Source organism: Myxine glutinosa, chromosome 7 (genome assembly GCF_964187855.1).
Source record: "Myxine glutinosa chromosome 7, kmMyxGlut1.1, whole genome shotgun sequence".
In the NCBI taxonomy this organism is placed as follows: Eukaryota; Metazoa; Chordata; class Myxini; order Myxiniformes; family Myxinidae; genus Myxine; species Myxine glutinosa.
The window spans coordinates 164,291,112-164,312,306 of record NC_136267.1 but is presented as its reverse complement, the minus strand read 5'-3'; the positions used below and the strand labels follow the sequence as shown (position 1 = coordinate 164,312,306).

Here is a 21,195-nt window from a genome sequence, read left to right as displayed (position 1 = left end):
TCTTTCTCTTCCTTGACGGAACAATGGTGAAACCATCCCCGACGTTCGTTGTGCTGTTTGGATCATCGGGATGGGAAGGCTGAGCGTCATTGCCGGACATGGAAGATGTTCCCTTCACAGCCGAAGCAAAAGATGAAGAAGAAGAATCCTTGTTGTTTACGTGGTTTGTCCCATCATTCGACGAAGCCGTTTTTGGGCAAGAGCGTTTCAGGTGTCCGAATTTACCACATTCAAAACATTTCAAGGTGTCAGTGGTTACGTATAATTGGTAATCATGATTATCAATTTTGAATTTCAAAACAATGTTCAGCATTCTTTCGACGTTAGAAGGAGGAAGTACAAGATAAGCTTGTCTCCTGAAAGGCATCACATGTTTAGCCCGGTCGTCCTGGCAACGTAAAGGTAACATAGTGACATGCGAAACCACAGTACCATAACGAGATAGTTCGGAGACCAGTCTCTCGTTCTTCAGGAATGGAGGACAGTTCGAGATGATGACCTTAACGGCCGGAGTGTCGAGGGGGGACACGAGTACGAAATGTCCATCATCTGTCGATAATCCTGTACATACAATCTCGTGAACCAGTTCAGCCTCGGATACGAAAATAACGACACGTTTGTTCATTCGCGAGGCCGCACGAACTTTATCAATACCGATTATGTTGCCCACAGCAATAACGAGGTCCTCGACGCTGACCTCGTTCGGCGGGACACAAACGACACCATGTCTACGAGTTAACGCTTCATATGCCGCGTAACGCGAAAACGAAGTCATAATTTACAAGGGACGAGGGACGGGGGACGGGGGACGGGGGACAGGGGACGGGGGACGGGAGACGAGGGACGGGAGACGAGGGACGGGAGACGAGGGACGGGGGACGAGGGACGGGGGACGAGGGGAGAAGGGACGAGGACGGGGGTGGGGGGGGTGAATATCGCTCTCGAACAGTGATTAATTAATTAATTACGAGCTGAAACAGATTTTCAAAGGCGAAAACAAACACAGCTGGTGGAGAAAAAAAACGATCAGCCGGAGGACGGGATGGGCCGCCGATTAATGCAAAAGTTATCCACAAACAGCTGCGGGCTCTCTTTCTCTCTCTCAGAAAAGGAAAGGAAACAAAGGACACGGAGTGAATATAAATACAAACGAGATAAGAAAAAGGGAATCGAGGAGGGAAAAGGGAGGCAGAGGGGGGTGGGGGAGGGGGGGGAGGCCGAAGCCCCGAAGTGTTGGGTCTGATCAAAGGGGAGGGGTTGGGGCACAAATGCAGAGTAAGGATGTGAAGATAAACGAAACGGGGGGAAGGAGAAGGTGAAATACGACGTGGAAAGGGACAACAGAGTAGAACAGCAGAGCAGCTTGTACCTCACTACACATGCACAGCCACCATCTTGCCGCGCCCAAACACACTGACAGCCAGCAGGGGGCGAGAGAGAGAGAGAGAGGGAGAGGGAGAGGGAGAAGGAGAGAGAGAGAGAGAGAGAGAGGGAGAGGGAGACGGAGAAAGAGAAAGAGAAAGAGAGAGAGAGATAGAGAGAGAGAGAGAGAGAGAGAGAGAGAGACAGAGACAGAGAGAGAGAGAGAGAGAGAGAGACAGAGACAGAGAGAGAGAGACAGAGACAGAGAGAGAGGTAGAGGGAGAGAGGGAGAGAGGGAGAGAGAGAGAGAGAGAGAGAGAGAGAGAGAGACAGGAAGGAAAGGGCCAGTTCATGGGGACTGATCGGCACTCTGACCGTGACAGCGCTGCCCTGACAAATCCGGGCAGCAGGGAAGAATGGAGAAGATTTGGTCCCCGACTTGCGTTGGGGGTACAACCACCACGAAGAGGCATCCCCAAATAGATGTGAGGTATATGTTTGTTATACATGATGAACACAACCCAACTGCCATCTCACAAAGGTGAACTATTTTATTCCCAAATATGAAGGTATTCTTGCTCCAGAGAAAGTCAACACATGCTTCACTCCATTTCAATGTTGCTTACAGCTCCAGCATACATTTTCCCAGTGGACATGTGTTTACTCATGCCCTTGGGGTACAAGTAAGATTTTTCTTTGGAAGTGAAACTTTTTGAAAGGAAAACCTTTTTTTAACTCCTTTTCATCTGCAAATGTATATGTATGAAAGACAACCTGCTAACGCACATCAAATTAGTTGCCTGGGATAGTAAATCAAAATAAATGTTTATCCCGTAAGTTATGAAATGGTTATGTAATGCACTCTGAAGCACCCTTCCACACCCTCACCAATCCTTTCCCCCCAAAAAAGTACTTAACATTCTGTAACATAAGTCCAACCACACATCCATCATTGCTAAAAAACAAAAGTTGGCCGGTTGACCTACGAGCTGCAGTACAGCAACCGACTTCTTATTTCCGGTGGGTAGTTCTGTCTTTCATAAACTCCAACAATTGCAGCTTCAGCCAGTAATACCTTTTAACTGTAAAGATCCTATTTCCTGGCTGCTAAAATGATCACAAACTGTGTATTGGATGCCTCAATATGGTGGATGCAGGGCAGACATTCCTAATTGGTCAGCAGAACCATTGCAGCAATTTCTGGTCAGATACAAGGGTCCACAGGCACCATTCCAGTGAAGATGTGCTTGATAGTTATATATGCCATATGTTACAGGTTACCATCTCAACTTTGGAGAGGTTAGGGCAGGAATTTAGAGTTTGGTCATGGTGCCGGCAATGGCTCGCCTACTCGTCCCGAAGGACACGGTGGGATCTTTAACGTCCACCAACTAATGCTGGCAGACCAGTTAACATCTGAGGGTGGCACACACATGGATGAATCACTCTGCCTGTGAAACACCAGGATGACAGTTTATAGCTGGGTCGGGATTCAAACACAGCTATACACCTTAGAGCGAGTGTGCGTACCTCGAGGCCATCCTGCCAGCCTACAGTGTACCTGATTGTACTCAGCAGGATTGGTACATACTTGGGTGGACTCGTGTCTTTAGCAATGAAATACCACGACATCTAAATTGTTGGGTACCACATCTCTTTCTGCTCTGAATCCAATGACAAAATTGGTCCATTGCAATAGAATCGTTGATTCAGGGTCAAAAAACGTTGTGGCAAATGCTCTATGTCGATAGAAGAAAAACCACAACACAGAAAGAAGAATAGACTGCAATCATAAATCTGAAGCTATACAAGATATCCTCAAAGAAGTGCTTGAAGCAATCTACTTGTGCACTTAGGGTACACACTTATCAACCAAGATATTCTAGCTTTGTATTTTTAATTAATTTTAAGTGAAATTTGTAGAATTTGTTTTTCCCTTGGAAGTTGTGGGTTACGATGTGTAAATAAAGGTGGAAAAAGTCTGATTTAATACATTTTAATTCCAGGTTATAAGGAAACAAAAGGTGAAAATTTTGAAAAGGTATGTAGACTTTCTAAAGGCACTGTGTGTGTAAATAAAAAAATAATAACCACCTTTAGAGGCCATTTTTCCCCGCAAAGCGGGGGTTGGCCTTTTTCGGGAACCGTGGTTGTTGTTGTTTTTTTGGTCCCCTTTTTGAAGCAATGTTTTACGGCCGGATGCCCTTCTTGACGCCAACCCTTTTTGCCGCCTTTAACGACAAACAGGGAATTACCAGTGAACTGGTACTCAATTAGCTGACCTCGGAAGGATGACAGGCTGAGTCAACCCCCCTGGTGTTAATTCAGTGATCGACCTGGATTCGAACCCAGGATTCTAGGATCCTAAGCCGGCACCCGAGCCGCTAGCCCAACACCAGGGTTGTATATATGTTCGTATATATATATATATATTATATATATATATATATATATATATATATATATATGTACATATATATATATATATACATATATATATATATACATATATATATATATATATATATATATATATATATATATATATATATATATATATATATATATATATATATATATATATTGTTACGGGTCGCGGACAAGATGTTACTTTGGGCCGAGCGGATGGTCAACCGCGACCGTTACAGGATCCCCGATTAGCCCGACTCCCCCAAACGTTGACCAAATCGCGCCACAGGTATTCAATTTGGAAACCTCTAAAGCGACCGAAAGAGAAGGAAGAGAGAAGAAGACAGAGTATGGAGGAATAACAGGATTTAGTATACACACAAGCAAAAAGAAGGAGCGATCAAGTTATTTACAAGCAATGGATGGAAGGAGCAGTCACACAGTGAATCGTTAGCTTATCTATGCAGTTTACTTATAAACCCCAGGACAACATTCAAGACAGACGACGTTCACACTTACACGGGGAAAATTGCAGGCAGGTATGGCTTGAGGATGAATGGCTATTGAGAGGCAAGGGAGGTTCAGCTTCCACGTGTATTGCTGCCTGGTGCGCCCTTTTTGTGGCCTGCGTCCTCTTAGCTTCAGCGCAGCTGGTCGCACGATGGCTCGCAGGCTCGGTCACACCTGCTCGTTCAGGCGTCTTCCTTCTCCCCAGCACCAAAGAGAGCAAGAGCAAGAGGACGGGGTCAGAGCCAGAGAGTAAGAGGACGGGGTCAGAGCAAGAGGACGGAGTGCGTCCCGCGGCGGTTTATATTGGTTTCTCACCGAACCTTCGCGCACTTTCTCGGGGGTTCCCGCTCCGCCCTCTCTTAGCCAAACCCCTTGTTCTGGGTTGGATGAGCGGGGCCGACTTACTCCTCCCCCCTATGACGAGGGGGGCGACCCGTCTTCTCTAGCCACTCCCCTTGTTCGTAATGGCCGCAAATGCCGAAAACCGGTCAGCAGCTGCAGGTAATGCGCCGTCACGTTGCAAAGCAGTTCAGTACTGCAATAAACGGTTGCTGTCAAAGCTCAAGTGGGGGAATCCCTGGCACTTGAGCTGCCATGGATCATCGGAGGGGCCTACGCTTATTTCGTTTGATGCAATGCAGAGTCAATCTAGTGGGAAACACATATTTAGCCTACATAGAATAAGGAAATAAGCTATTTAAAAAGATATATCGTGGCCTGTCTGTAGGTTCATGGAATTAACTAGGGGGACGTCTTTCGATCTTATTTACTCTACGAGGGCCAGTTAAAACACAGCAAACCAGTTCTCACATTCTTTACACTTTCCAAATTCGTTACAATATATATATATATATATATATATATATATATATATACATATATATATATATATTGTTGCGGATATGGGATTTGCATCCATCCATATCCGCTTGTAAATATTCCCCTATTTCCTCAATACTTCCCAACTATCCCCAATCCCCCATTCCCTAGTCCCATTTTCTGTAAACAACACTCTGTAGACCCGACCTCCCCCTATTTCCCCCATTAAATGTCGCACCCAGGTTCACCGCATCTCATGTAAGACAACTATAGGACATCTTGCTAGTTATTCTTAGTCTATGTCAGTTAAGGGCTCGTTTCCATTAATTCTGACTCTTCGTTGCACCAGAATGTGATTGTATGGCACCGTTAGGAAGTTTAGGACCTCCCAATACCTCCCCGCAGCTCTTCCTCACGGTTCAGCAACAACAACAACAACAACAACAGCAGCAGCGGCGGGCGCGGGGAGTGCGCGTCCTCACTCCGGCTTGGTTGGTAGGGGGTGTTGGGAGGGCACCAGGCCTTTCCAACGAGCCGCCATCGAACATGTGCTCGACGGGGTTACCAAGTAGGGGCTCGCTGTCAGCTCCTCGTCAAGGGCGGAGCCTGGTAACCCCCGCACCCAATAGAAGCGGCGGACCGGTCCCATCTGGGGCGGAGCCAACCAGCCGAGGGCGTGTGACTCCCCGCTGAGCATGCGCAGGAAGTGGGAGGTGACGTCAGATGCGCGCTGAGCTTGGAAAAAGAAAGACGCCACCTCCGAGCGCTGTGAGGCCTCCCTGCATCTTTTGGACCGTGCTTGATCCTGTCCCCGAGCCAAGGTGCACCTTGTGCTATCAACCGACCTGTCCTTCCCTGCCATCAATCCCTGTGTAAGTCAGCCTTGTTCCGTTTGTCTGTGGTCTGTCTGGGATAGATAAGATTGTATCTAAGTGCCTATCTCTTCTGTGTCTTTTACCTCACTCTACCTTGTAATCTACCCCTTTTCTCCACCACTAATTATATCCTCCTCCGGAGGTCTTGAGAACTGTACCCCTTGCGTCGTTTCATTTATCCCAGTCGTTGTGTCCTTTCCAATCATTGATTTAACATAGCGCGATTTGGCCAACGTCTGGGTGAATCGGGTGAGTTGGGGAAGAATCGGGGGAACTGTTAGGTCGCGGTGGACCATCCGCTCGGCCCATCATAACATCTAAACTGCGATCCGTAACAATATATATATATATATATTTTTTTTTTGAACTTGAATATATATATATATATATATATTTGAACTATTTTGAACTTGTGTGTATATATATATATATATATATATATATATATATATATATATATATATATATATATATATATATATATATATATATATATATATACACAAGTTCAAAACACACCTGGTCATAAGTGTGCCTCACTGACCGGGTCCTCAGTCGAGGTCCTCAGCATCATCCCGTTTCAGCCCTTCAACCTCGACATGGTCAGCTAAGGTGGGCCAGCAGGGGCACATACGCCTCCACGTGCAGCAACTACACCTGGATGCGTACATACCCCCACCCCCAGCCAGTGAGAACACAGATGACAACAACAAAACCACCTTCACTTCCAGAATCCACAGTACCAAACAAGTAAACATGGTGGAGTACTCAAACACCCACCTTTATAACCTTCACCACTCACCAACAAAACACACACACACACACACACACACACACACACACACACACACACACACACACACACACACACACACACACACACACACACACACACACACACACACACACACACACACACACCATTCACACATCTCCATTTCTCTTCCGCATTCAGTCACTACCCCGTTAGACTGAAATGAACCACCACCCACAATAGTCCAGCAGCCAGTTTTCAAGAGAGGCCTAGAAAATGAGTTTCGTGCAACACCCACTACACAGTTGGTTTGTCATTTCAGGGTGCTTGGGATACATCTGTAGAACAAATCCAGCCCTGATGTACAGTTAAATTGTGGCAGCAACAATAAATGGCAGCCACTTTTCTATTAAGGGGGAAGCGTAAAGCTCGAAATTGACGATTTTTTTTTGTATTTTTGTTTTTTCAGCTCTTCCAATAGGGATTCTTCAACATTATAATTAAAAGGATAGTGGGAAGTATGAGGGGATTTTCGTTATGCTGTTCAAGTATGATTAAAAATATATATATTATTATACCTTGTATTATACCCAAAACACACAAAATCGCTGAAATATGTAGTTTTGCTTTTCGACTGTAATTCTGCAATATCATCTTTATGTTGTTCAAATGCGGTTATGGTTGTAATATGATATATCTTTATGATCTTTTCAAAAAACAAAATTGGACAATCCTTAAGTAAAGTCAGAAAAATAGAGATTTCATTTCCCCTTAAATCATCAACCCCACTCCTGTTATGACCAAAAGTCCACAAGTAATCCCAGCAAAAATATCTCACCAGGTCAAATCTGTTGTCAGCAGCTGCTTGTATGAACACACCTGGCCAGATGTTTGATGGGGTGACAACATCCAGAAGATTGGACTTGGCAACAACTTCCATAGCTAGGCTGGTATCGACTGCTTCAACTTCTTCATAAGATGAACAGTGGCCCATGCGGTTGAGTATGTTGATGACTTGTTTCGAACCAGCCGGGGGCGTACTGACATGGCGAGACTTACATGCTTGGGTGTTTTTACTCTGCCATGTAAAGCGCTGTGTACAATATCTTTGCCAAGCACTAAAACACGACGTTCATCTGCTGCATTAGGGTTATCCTCAGTGTATGGTGGTGGAGCCGATTCCTTGCAGATGACACAGCGCAGGAAGTTATATAGACTTTCTGGTAGCATGTCCTTGGACCTCCTCAGATTTAGATCATGAAGACTCAATGGGCGAATTTGGATGCCTGCACAGTCCTTCAAATCGGTCCTGATGATCTGAGCAGCATGGTAAATGGTGCTCATCGGCGCAGCGTCTGCATCGTCATGGGTAACGTATGCTGTATCAGTAGTTGCAGTTTGTCTCTCTTTCAAATGAGCGGCGTTGATAACTTCACATAGTGAGATCTTGCTGGAGTATACCAATTGGGATTTGCTTCGATCCTGCTGTTGATGAAAAACTACACTGTCCTGGCAGTGATTCTGGAGCCTTAGCTTGAGTCTCTGGCTGGTATAGCTATCTGCTGTTTTAACATCCATACCTGTCAGAATGGTCTTGTACTTTGCAAGAAGGCTGGTGAGCTCATAAGCCTTTCCTCGCTGGATGCTTACTTCAACCGAGGACATGAGCTTAGTAAAGGCATCTGAATAGACATCTTCTGTGCGCTTCTCTTCCTTGTATGCATGGTACTTGAGGTTCGCTTTGCTTGTATACTGAGCTTTACATGGGTTGTGGTATTTAGCCTCAGCAGCTATCAGGTCAATGCCACCTATCTTGGGAAGCATGTCGTCGTCTCCCTTTACATATGCTGATTGCTGTATTGCGGTACACGCAACAAACGTTGTAATATTGTACAGTACCTTGCTCTTTCCATGGTACTTGCGTTGACAGAAGAGACACAACGACCAGTCCACAGCAGGTGCTGAACTTCTCGGCCGGGTTGTACTTTCGTCAACGTCCTTCAAACAGCAATCCTCTGCTGGCTTTCCATGGACATACTTAAGATTGTATGAGCTTGTGTATGACTGGTAACATGCATGATGCCAAACAGTTTCCACAGTGTGCAACGTTTCAATAGAAGTTTCGAGACGTTGGTAGGTTTCATCACGTTTGTATTTTGCAGTTGATACAAACTTTGCAATTCCTTCATCACCTGCTTTCCTTAAATCTGAAGCTGTGCTGGCTTGGCAGATGATGCATTTTTTCCAATCGATTAGTTTCATGCGTTTTTGTGGTAGAAGTGGGAAAGATTCCTCTGCACTACTCTCGCTCGCCATGCTTAGGTTATGTTCCTTGCTTCTTATTCAGACAACTGCAAAATACAAAGTGCAGTTTCATGTTACAACAATAATATGATATTTCATCACATCAATACTATTTCAACGCATAAACAACTGTGTAAAATGTTTTGATAGCAAAATATTTGGAAATTTCGGGAATTCCTCGAATTATCCGATATTATTTTTGCATTATTATATGAACAGCTATGACATGCGAAATATAAAACTATTTTATAACATACACATATAGATGTCTCATACTCATGAATGAAACTTTCACAACAAAATTGGATGTATCTTGCCTGTAGGGGCTAAGAGAAAAAATAAATAAATGAAATCCGTCAAAATCTCAGATTTACGCCTCGGACACCACCCCCCTCATAGAAAAGTGGCTGCCATTTATTGTTGCTGCCACAATTCAACTGTACATCAGGGCTGGATTTGTTCTATAGATGTTCCCCAATCACCTGGAAGTGACAAACCTACTGTGTAGTGGGTGTTGCACGAAACCATTTTGAGCAGATTCTGGCTCCTGGACTACAACCTCAACCTAAACCGTTCGACGTGCCTCCATAAACTTCCTCCATATCCAAAGTGAGCCTTTCAAGGCAGCCTGGGCAACTTTGTCACACATCCTTCTTCTTTCTGTACCACACACCCCAAGCCGAGCAAGAAATGCAGAAAAGAAATTGCCAATATACCCTCTACACCCCACCTCAAATGGCTGACAAGAAACTCGCCAACCCTTCTCCCGACACTCTACCTCCAGTTCACGGTGTCAAGACAGTTTCTGGGTACAGAATGACACAATACCTACAGTAGTCTGGTCTGTTAGGGGAAAAATTGTGCAGATTTGTCTACAAGCATGACATTTGGCACACTTGTAGTTTTTGACATGCTGAATTCAAATCTGCTGGGAGCCAAAGCCAATTCTCAATGGGAGCGCCATATTTGACACTTCAAAATGGCCGCCACTCAAAAACTGACTTTTCCGTTACTAGCCAACCAAAAGTCACATAATTACAATTAAAAGCACTTTTCTAGGGTTTTGGACCTCACTGATTTTAAATCTGATGTCTGTTTGACAGTAGCCTTGACAGGAAATTTTACATTTTTTTTTTTTTATGTTTGGCAATTTATTTAAATTTTATTTTTTTTATTTAAATTTTATTTTTTAAATTTTATTTCAGGTGCCTGTCGTTCTGCTGTGGGAATAGAAGAATATAATAGAAGAATAGAGAATAGAAGTCCTAGCTGTACTGGTGGTGGATGGCAAGGATGGATGGATCTGATGAGGCAGAGGTTGGGGTGGATGCGATGATGCACCAGCTGGCGTGGATCCAATGATCCGATGACGCAGAGGCTGGCGTGGATCTGATGATGGGCTTTGCTGGGAGCTTTGCTGTGTCTGCCAAGAAGAAAAGGATGAACGGTTGCAGACGCCAACGGAAGAGGGCCTTGCTTCAATTGAGAAAGATCTGAATGGTTTTAAAGCCATTGGTGTCATGCCTTCTTGTTTGAAAGTGTCATGGGCTCAGCTTGATGAGGGCCAGGGCATTGCCAAGACGCTTCAGACACACAATGCCAAATATCACAAAGTTTGCAGAACCTACTGCAGTAACTCTCGCCTGAGAAGGTTCACTGAAAAAGAGGATTCTAGTGACCAAAACTCACCTAAGAAACTACGGTCCAGTTTTGCAGTGTCTTCTGCTCTTCAGAAGTCTCCTTGTTGCATAATATGTGAGGGACAGGACCAAAAGAATCTACGTAAAGTTGAAACATTTAATGTAGACACAAACTTAAAGACCTGGGCTCAGAGCACCAACAATTTCAATCTTCTGGGCAAACTGATTGCCCACGCAGCTGATGCCCACGCTGGTGACACTTACTATCATATACAGTGTTACTTGCACCTGAGAGACTCAGCTCGTGCTGAGGATCGCAGATCATCTGCAGGTCCTCCTGCCCCTCACTTCAATTCAGTTGCCATTGCGCAAATTGTTGCTTTAGTCAAGGACTCTGACTCAGTCTTCAAACTGTCTGCTTTGCGACAGTTGTATAGAACACTTGTGGAGCAACAGGGAATTCCCTGTTCTGATACCAGGGAACCACATGCCACACGGTTCAAGGAGTATCTTCTGAAGCTGCTTCCTGAGTCGACAGAGTTCTCCCAGGGCAAGGAAGTCTATATCTCTAGCAACCAGAACGTTGGAGATCTAATAGCTGAAGCCCATAAGTCCCAGATAGGTCAGGATGATGCTTTGTTGTTGATGCGAGCGAGCAGCAGTAATACTTAGGAAATGCTGTCTCCAGAGGCAAGAACCATTTACTGGTTCTTTTGCCTCTGATTCCCTGACATCTCCCATCCCTGGACAGCTGAGAAGCTTCCTCAACATCCTGCTCCAGGGCCCCTCAATCTTGCGTGAACAGAGCAATGAGGAGTTGCAGGCGCAGGTACAAGGCAGGGCAAGAGTTGCAAGCGCCATTGCCCAGCAGATTATTTATAATACCTGCAGTGGTTCACATCATGCCACAAAGTCCAGCAACATCCGTCACAACAAAGAACATGAGACCCCTTTCCCTTTGTACCAGGGCCTCAAGCTGCATGGTGAGGGTAGGCAGAAGAAAGAGATCAATAATGCCAATGCCTTTGGGGTTTCTGTGTCTTACAGTCGTGTCTTGGAGATCAGGCGATCCATGGCACGAGCACACGTCAAACAGTTTGTCCAGGATGGAGTTGTGCTGCCCACAAACATCCGTAGTGGGGTCTTCGTGACCTTTGATGTAGACAACTTGGATAGCAGCAACCAAGGTAACTTCTCCCATGATGAGTTCCATGGGACAGCAATCAGCGTGACAAACCACCTGTCTTGGGACAACCAAGGAGTACAGCGACCCTCTATCGAGCTGGATCCTAGACACTACTGTACCACAACTTCCTGAATCCTACACAGTGGTTCAGCCAGCTGAATTCTCAAGCAATGATTTGTATGTACCATGTACTTCAGATCTCAATTCTCGGCCATCTCATAATCTGCTACATGGAGCCAAATTCAAGGATGAGTCCTGGATGGCACATGTGTCCACAGTGCTGAAACAGGACACATTGCCAGAAGGTGAAGTCATCACCTGGTCAGGCTACAACTCCCGACTCATGAGTGATGACTCTGTGAAGCCTAAGGCATTGATAGGGGTTCTACCTCTGTTCCCTGACAAAGCAGCCACACCTTCTATGATGAAACATGCAATGCATCTCACAATGCAAGGCACAGAGGCCCTCAACCCTGGTCAAACTCCTGTGCTTGGTGGTGACCAGCCTCCGTATGCCATCGCGAAGCAGCTGCAGTGGTCATTCCCTGACACAATGGGGGAAGATAAGCTGGTCCTGATGATGGGCACTCTACACATAGAGGAAAAAGTGCACCAGATGATTGGTAAGTTGCTGCGGGACTCTGGGTGGAGCAACATTCTTACTCAGGCCCAGGTCCTCACATCTCGCCGTGCCCAGTCTGTGCTTCATGAGCATCATATAAAGCGCACTCGCTATGCTCACCAGGTCTCTGTCATGGGTCTGTATCTCCTCAGACAGAAGTCATACTCCAATTACTGCTCTGGTGTTGAGGGACCACCTGAGTCTCTAGAGATCTGGGCTCAAAGGTCCAGAACTCACAATCCCATGTTCATGTTCTGGTCTACCATCGTGGACCTGGAGCTCCTAATGTGCTGCTTCATCCTTTCTCTCCATGAGGGAGACTTCCTGCTGTATGTGCAGGTCTGTGATGAGCTGTGCTCCTGGTTCCATGTGATGGACCACACAAACTATGCTCGTTGGCTACCAGTGCATGTGCGGGATATGGTCCAGTTGCCTGAGAAGCACCCACAGTTGTATGCTGAGTTTCTCAAGGGGAACTTTGTTGTCCAGAGGTCACCGCACAAGTTCAGCCTCATTGGCAAGGACCAATCTCATGAGCAGTCAAACAAGAACCTTCAGGCCCATGATGGTGCAGTTGGTCTGTATGAAAACCCTGAGGCCCTCACTCTTTTCATGCTAGCAGGTCCCGACTGCTTTCGATGTATCGAGGAGTTTGAGGCTGTGTTGGACACTGCAAGCTCACGCACTACCCATCACGAAGAAGCAAGTGCTTTGCAGACTAAGTACAAGAAAGATGTTCTGTCATTTGTGGAGATAGCTGAACAGCTAGGTAATCCCTTTGCCAATGGCCATGAGCTTGTGGCTCTACACACACAGGAGGTCATGAAAGATGAAGTTGTTGCATCGCTTGCCCAGCTTCATAACCTTGGAAAAGATCTGCATGCCAAGTTTGTAACACAGACTCTAGACCAGGACACTTTGCCAATAACAAACACTCTCAAACGCCAAAATGTCCTCACATTTGCCAATCGCCCTGTTACCACCAAAAAGGGAGGCACATCAGGCAGTGCTCAGAGAAACTCTTCCCTCATAACCAAGCTTTTCCTGTCCTTGCAGTCTCGACCTGATGCAGACATGGAAGAGTTCTTCCGGTATGAGAATCAGAGAGAACCACCTAGTCTCTCAAACCAAGGATCACTCAGGTCTGGCAAAAAGTCGGACATTCTAGAGCACCTAAAGGCACCCACTGGTCGCTCAGCTGCAGCCAAAGCAGCCACAGTTGTGGTACTTGACATGGCAGCTGTTGTTCACATGGTGCGGCCGACCTCAGCACACACATTCACTGATTATGTGTCACAGCATTTGGTGCCATTTGTGGAGTCACAGGTAACTCCAATTGTCACATGGGTAGATGCTGTCTGGGACACCTACCCAGAGGACAACCTCAAAACCCTGACACACCATCGTCGTGGCTTAGGCCCATGTACCAGGATTGGGGATGGCCAGACCCGTATTCCAAAGAAGGACTGGAACACTGGGTTCCTCAAGAATACTGACAACAAGAGGGAACTGTTCCCCTTCCTGAGTGCACAGCTTGTAAAGCAGGATCTGGGTGGGAGACTTCTCCTCAGCACCAACAAGGAGAGTGTTCTCTCCAACAAACAACATGACATGTCTGGTCTTCAGCCATGTAACCACACTGAGGCTGATACCAGGATACTGCTCCATCTTGCCCATGCAGCACAGCAGCGCCACCAGGTTGCCTTGGTGCGCACAGTCGACAGTGATGTGGTCATCCTGGCCATTCACTTCTTTTCATCACTTGGGCTGTCCCAGTTGTGGGTCTGTCTCGGCAGTGGGAAGAAGATGCGTGACATTCCTATCCACACTCTCTCTGCCCAGCTGAGACCATCAACGTGCTTGGCACTGCCACTATTCCACGCGGTCACAGGCTGTGACACTGTGTCACACTTCCTGGGATGTGGTAAGAAGTCAGCCTGGTCAGCCTGGCAGAGCACACCAGGACTGACGGACACCCTTGTTGCCCTCACCAGTGAACCCCAAGAGCTCAGCCCACAGTCCCAGCACATGCGCACTCTAGAGCGCTTTGTTGTAGTCATGTACAGCAAGGGCTGTGGTCTGGAAAGAGTCAATGAGGCTAGGCTTCGACTCTTCACAAGTGGGAAGAAGACACTAGAGGCCTTACCACCAACACAAGCTGCTCTATATCAACACATCCACAGAGCAATGCTGCAGGCCAGCTTCATCTGGAGTCAGGCAACATCTGTTTACCAGGACATCCCTGACTTCCATGACTGGGGGTGGCACAAGGACAGCAGTGGTGGGTGGTTGCCCTTCTGGACAACCCTTGAGGACAACAGCAAGGCCTGTTCCATCCTTTTGCAGTGTGGCTGTGCGAAGTCATGCACAGGGAACTGCAAGTGCTGCAGAGCTGGCGTTCGTTGCACAATTTTGTGCAAATGCGAAGGTGGATGTGTGAACAATGAGAATTCATGAATCAGTGTGACACCAGTCACAGCACGTGATATGATTGATACATTTATTGATTGATTGATTTACTATTAATATATGTTAATTAATTAATTAATATTAACATAGTGCTTAATGGTTATTAGCCTGATTTTGTTGATCAATAAAGGATACCTTGATCTCTTGGTTTTACTTGTTTTACTTCCTGATTTATGACTTTAAGTGTCAAAGTTATGCAAAATTTATTATAATATTCACCGGCGGCCATATTGTATTTTCCAATTTGGCGATCCCCGTCAAGGCTACTGTCAAACAGACATCAGATTTAGAATCAGTGAGGTCCAAAACCCTAGAAAAGTGCTTTTAATTGTAATTATGTGACTTTTGGTTGGCTAGTAACAGAAAAGTCAATTTTTGAGTGGCGGCCATTTTGAAGTGTCAAATATGGCGCTCCCATTGAGAATTGGCTTTGGCTCCTGGCAGATTTGAATTCAGCAGGTCACAAACTACAAGTGTGCCAAGTTTCATGCTTGTAGACAAATTTGCACAATCCCCCCTTAAAATCCCCCCAACAGACCAGACTACAGCAGATTCACCTCTTAATGAGACCCCATCACAGACATCACAATCACTATACATATATCTCATAGCTGGAACAGGAAATAAAAACTTTGAATGTTTTAAAACGATATCTAAACCCATGTTTCTGGACTTTGATCTATTTCTTCACAAACATTGCTTTGTACTTTTGAACAATTTGCAAAGAAAGATTGACAGCTTTGACTTTTACCGGTTGAAATGAACTTGGGTTTTGCGCATATTTCTTTTTCTGAGCATTAGGAAAGAAATGTTCTTTAATAAAAGAAAGTCGAAAGAGCAACATTGATGTAGGCGTATGTCAGTTGTTTGAATAAGGCAGACACGCTATGGCAATGACTATAGCTGTCATTTTGAATTCGTATAAAATAACATTTCATCCTCAAAAACCTCTCCCATATTAATGTATACTAGCCGAAACCCGTGGAACATCCACGGGATGTGGTGTATGGATAGAGTGTACCATTATGGATGGCATAGGGGATTTGCTTGTCCGAGTAAGAGTTAGGAAGAAAGATGAGAATGAAGAGTGCGTATATGAACAACGATCGCCGACACCGGCACAAATGCATGCTCTGGATTGTCCACTCAGTGGACGGCTTGCTTTCGCCTTCACCTGTCCAATCAGCGGACGGCTTGCTTCACCTTCGCCCAGCAGACGCCAATACGATGGCGTCGTAATATGGCGTCGTATCGACAGTTAATCGGATGCTTTTGGGCCCCAACGTCGGCTAATTCAGATTTTTCGAGTATGGCTGTACGTGATAAACAAAGAGCGCGGTTCGTAGATCGTAAATCCATTAGTGCCGTGGGCATCGGGTCACTGTGTGCGGCGTAAAAGGGATAACAAAGTCGAGTCCTTACGCTATTATTATATAGATTTAGTGTATCCACCTCTCGTCCACGACTTTGTGCACTGATATATGTTCTTCCTTCCTCCTCGCACCCACAGCCCTCATCTCCAGAAAACATTCAGTGCTATGGCCAACCTGTATGCAGCTGCTCTGATATTCACCTTCCTGCAGGTACATGGCAAGATGTTCCTTTATTGTCAAACATAATTGGCACATGTAAGTTGTAATTGCTCATAGATATACAGTATTTGGATTAAGACTGCCATGAAAAGAGGTCAAACAATTACTAATGGGAGTATCATTAGATCTTTGTCAGTTAATTTGCTTTGAAGAATGATGCAATCATCAAAATTGGTAAATCATTTGTTTCATTTTGACAAGTAAAACAATCACCTTCAAATGAGAAGTACTGTATTTTGCATCGTGTTTATCAATTTCACCGGTTAAAGCAGCTTTAATCACGCACTATTGGTCCATGCTCTATCTATAAAGTGTCGATGCCACCAAAGAGGATTTTTTGTCCAGGGTTACAATCCAGATCACCACTAGGCCTCTGTGGTGGACGTGATAAGAATAGATTGCCTCAAGAATGTCGGAATTCCTCCAGATTTCTTTCACTTTAGTGTTAAACAGCAGTAGTGACTGTTTCAAAAGGTAATCATACATGTTTGTGGTTTAAAATATTTTGCGGTACCCCACAAAACTCCATGATAAGCTATTGATATACGTTAAAAGGGCGTTTGTCCAAGGAGGAAAAATCCCTTGTGGAGATGGGATATTATTAGTATTAATATATTTTGTAATATCATTAAAGGGGAACCCAAACACAAAAAACAAGTACAGATACATTTAAAGTACACCGCCCACATGCCAAATAAATATACTAGAACGGCACTCAGTCGAGAGCAAACCTCCACCTGGTTGGCCATATCACTCAATGGTGAAAAATCACTTTAAAATTATACTAGCTGGATCCGGATCCGAATCTTCACCAAAATTGAATTGATTCTTCATTGTCACACACACAACCTGTCCAACAAGTTTCGTCCAAATCCATCCATAACCTTTTGAGATATCCTGCTATGTATCGTTTTTGGCCCTATTTCCCAATGGTGAAGAATCACTTAAAAATTCAAGTAGCCGGATCCGAATCCGGATTTTCACCAAAATCTAATCATTTCGTCCATGTCACATGCGCTACATCTGTGCCAAATTTTGTCCGAATCCGTCCACAATTTTTTGAGATATTTTGTCCACAAACAAACGGACAAATGGACAGACAAACAGACAGGGGTAAAAACATAACCTCCATCCACCTTTGGTGGCAGAGGTAATAATCATAAAATAATTTCTTAATCAATTGGCTAATAACATTCAACCACCAGTGTTTCATCCAAAGGTGTAACTTAAAAAAAAATAATTAAATAAGGCATTAATTGAAAAAATTAAATAATTAACTGATTAATTGACTAATCAATAAATATTTAATCGATTAATCAATAAATCAAAAATATCCTTTATAGCCGCATTACTTGATCACCTTCATGTCCGAATATCAGCTTCCTAGCTCAAAAGGTGCCTGAGATATTGCCCAGAGGAGAAAGAAAATAAATAAGTGATAAATAATAAAATGTAAATAAATAATAATCGTAAAATTATTAAATTATTAATCAATTGGCTCATAGAATACCGAAACCACCACCGTTTCATCAGAATCTGTAACTTAAAAAGAGTTTATTAAGTCATTAATCACATAATTAAATAATTAATCGTTTAATTGATTAAGCAATAAATCTAAAATACCCTTTACAAACAAATCACTTGGTCATTGTCATTTCCAAATATTGAGATATTGCCCAGATGAGAAAGAAAATAAATATGTACTTAACTAATCGATAATAATTAAGTAATTAATCAATTAATTGATTAATAATAAATAAAAAAACATTTTTGCCAAAGCACGTTCTCACTAATGTGCCAATATTTCAGCTACCTCGCTCAAAGGATGGCTGAGATATCGCCCGGACAAACAAACAAACAAACAAACAAGAAAACAAACAAGAAACTGGAGTGAAAACTGAGTACTCCCTTTCAGCGTGCATCATTGCCGGGCTTCGGTGCCCGGCGATGACGTCGTGCAGCACCTTGAGATGGAATAGGAAAGGAGCAGTGTACAAAATTCTGAAAGCCATAGAAAATCATTAATCACTGTCTAATTTGAAGGGTGTTTAGAAATATTTTTTTTGCCAATTAGAAAGTGTCGAAAATAGCCCGAAAGTACCGATTTTCGATTTTGCCAATGACATCACACCATTACCTCACCTTGATACAAATGGCGGTTTTACAAAGAGAAACAGTGTATTCCGAGCTCGGATTCTGATACTGATTCCTCCATCATTAGCAACTCTGAAGATTCTCAGTATGTGGAAACCGATCAATGGGATTTTGAAGAAACTATTGAAAACAAAATTAGTCATGGAAACGCTTTTGCGGGAATCGTTTCAAACCATGTGTAAGCGATTCACTTGAAGATGGTGTTAGTGAAGATGGTGTTAGTGAAGATGGCGGTGTTGGTAGTGCAAATGAATGTTCACTACAGATTGGGAGGTTTGTTTTTTTCCATTCAATTAGTGGTTTATCGGGGATTTTGTATTAATTGATAAATAAATCGGTTATATTTAACTCCAGAAGAAATACGGTACGGACACGATGCGGAACGGACTCAAAACCTGCACCGCCCAGACACACAGTTGATGGGGGATTGTGGAGGGAGGAGAGTGTGGGATGGTGGTGGGTATTGTGGGAGTGATGGTCGATGTGATGGTCATTCATCGGGCCTAGATCTCACGCAATTCCACTCAAGTCGCAACAGCATCTTACTATAATTCACCAAATGTCTGTCCATCTGTTCCCAGGTGCTGCAAAAACCACTTAACCGATCGCAACAAAATTTTGGGTGGGTAATCCTGGGACCCCTGCAGTAAAATAGGATATATTGTTTTTCCAATTTTCCAATTTCGAATTTTTCCAGTTTTTCCAAACACGATGGAATAACATTTACCGATATGAACAGTGATGTGGCTTTTATTGAAATTCTACAAATACTGTTTAGATTTTGATGATTTGCGTGTGAAATGATTTAACAGATGTTTATATAAATCGTTTAAAATTTAAAAAAGCCTTAAATTTCTGATATTTACCTTCGCAAAAGCGGAAGGTTATGTTTTGATCGCTGTGTATTTATTTGTATGTCTGTGTGTGTGTGTGTGTGTATGTTATTCGCATAACTCAAAAAGTATTCAACCGAATTGCATGAAATTTGGTGGGATGATTGGTTATTATACGGGACACATTTGATTAGATTTTGGGAGCAATCGGGTCAAAGGTCAGGGGGGTCACGACCTTGCAAAATGTGCGTTTTTTGTCATAACTCGGTCAATTCTTATCCGATTTGCATGAAATCAGCACCAAACTGTTCACTGTTCTGTTCCCTACACTCCCATGCCAAGTACAGAACAGTAGCTGCGGCGAAGGTATGCGCTCTACCGAGTGCCCGTTCTAGTTTGCCTTTTCATTTGGGCCTCCCAATTGAAGCCCTGCCTATAGGGCGGATACTGTTGCTGGTCTATATGATTTCACAAAAGATGTAACAGGAACAGCATTACATTGCATCTCCTCTCTTTCAGAATGAAAATTAATATTAAGATCAAGTTTGTCCCACACGAACCGGATGTTCGTGTGGGATGGTGATGGGTATGGTGGGGGTGATGGTGAGGGATTATGAAGGGGGTGTGAGTTGGTCGTGGATGTTGTCAGATAGGTTTTTTGAGCTCTTCAGATGCATAGGGCAAGTTAGTGGCGATGACAGCACATTTAGAGACGTGAATTTGTTCGCCGGCACACCAACACAGGTGTTTGATTCACATAACAACAAGATCTAGCCATCTCTGTTGTGTCATAACAGTACACAAAACGGACCATCTTGTAGGCCTGATCCACACTATGGTATTTCGGACAAACCTCCTCCAATTTCTCGCAACCCTTGGATCTTTTGGCCATTAGTGTAGCATGAAACCTTCTTAGTTTGTATTACTACAACCACCAAGGACACATATGCTGTGTATATGTGTAGAAATTCTAAAATTCTTGGCCGTTTGAGTTAAATCGTACTGCAATGTAACCCGTAAGCAATACGGAAGTTTTGCTCGACTTCATGGTGTGACAGCATGGGTATTCGTGAAGAAGAATATTTCAACCTTTAATTGCAAAAATTACCCACTTTATAGATCACACATTGGCAAAAGACACATCAAATCTATTTTGTAGGTTATCAAGGGATAGATTAGCATTGAGGTGGTCTGAGCATTTGGGTTCCCCTTTAAAATTATACTATTATCATCATTGTTGTTATTACTTGTTATTAGAACCAGCCTTGGAAAAACGCAATGATGAGCTATCTTATCACGGATATATACCTTAACACGGATTTCGCCTATGGCAGTAAACTCCCTTGTGGAGGCAGAGGGAGGGAATGGAAATTAAGTTTCTACAACCTCCGTCGTGTGACCTTTAGTCCTCCAGTCATGTTTGGTTGACATTGGATAAGTAACAGCCGAACGTATCGCGGTCAGACAGATAGACATCAATTTGCGTATTTTGGTATAATCATGAATAAACGCTGTTGTGTATTTTTTTTAAAGTATATGTTTGTGATGATTGATCTCAGAATAGTATCGTAGCAATTGAAGTTATCCTTTATTTTAATTTAAAAACAAAGTCATGGAATGCAACTGAGGGTTTGACACCATACATGAGTAAAGGTGATTTCAGGAA

The 21,195-nt window shown here is 43.9% G+C and overlaps 1 protein-coding gene across 8 annotated transcripts in view; it reads left to right on the top strand.

Annotated features, from left to right (window-relative positions):
* Positions 1–21,195, top strand: part of LOC137431808 (calcitonin gene-related peptide type 1 receptor-like) — a 177,854-nt gene that overhangs the window by 106,155 nt on the left and 50,504 nt on the right. For 4 of the 8 annotated variants that reach the window (XM_078782511.1, XM_078782510.1, XM_078782512.1 and 1 more), the window contains exon 2: positions 16,461–16,533. The exons of 2 other annotated variants lie outside the window; for them this stretch is intronic. In XM_078782511.1, coding sequence (XP_078638637.1) covers positions 16,489–16,533 — 45 coding nt within the window. In that variant the 5' untranslated portion in view covers positions 16,461–16,488. Of the gene's footprint in view, positions 1–16,366; positions 16,534–21,195 lie in introns of those variants that run through there. 2 more of the 8 variants (XM_068123524.2, XM_068123523.2) reach the window with 1 other exon arrangement.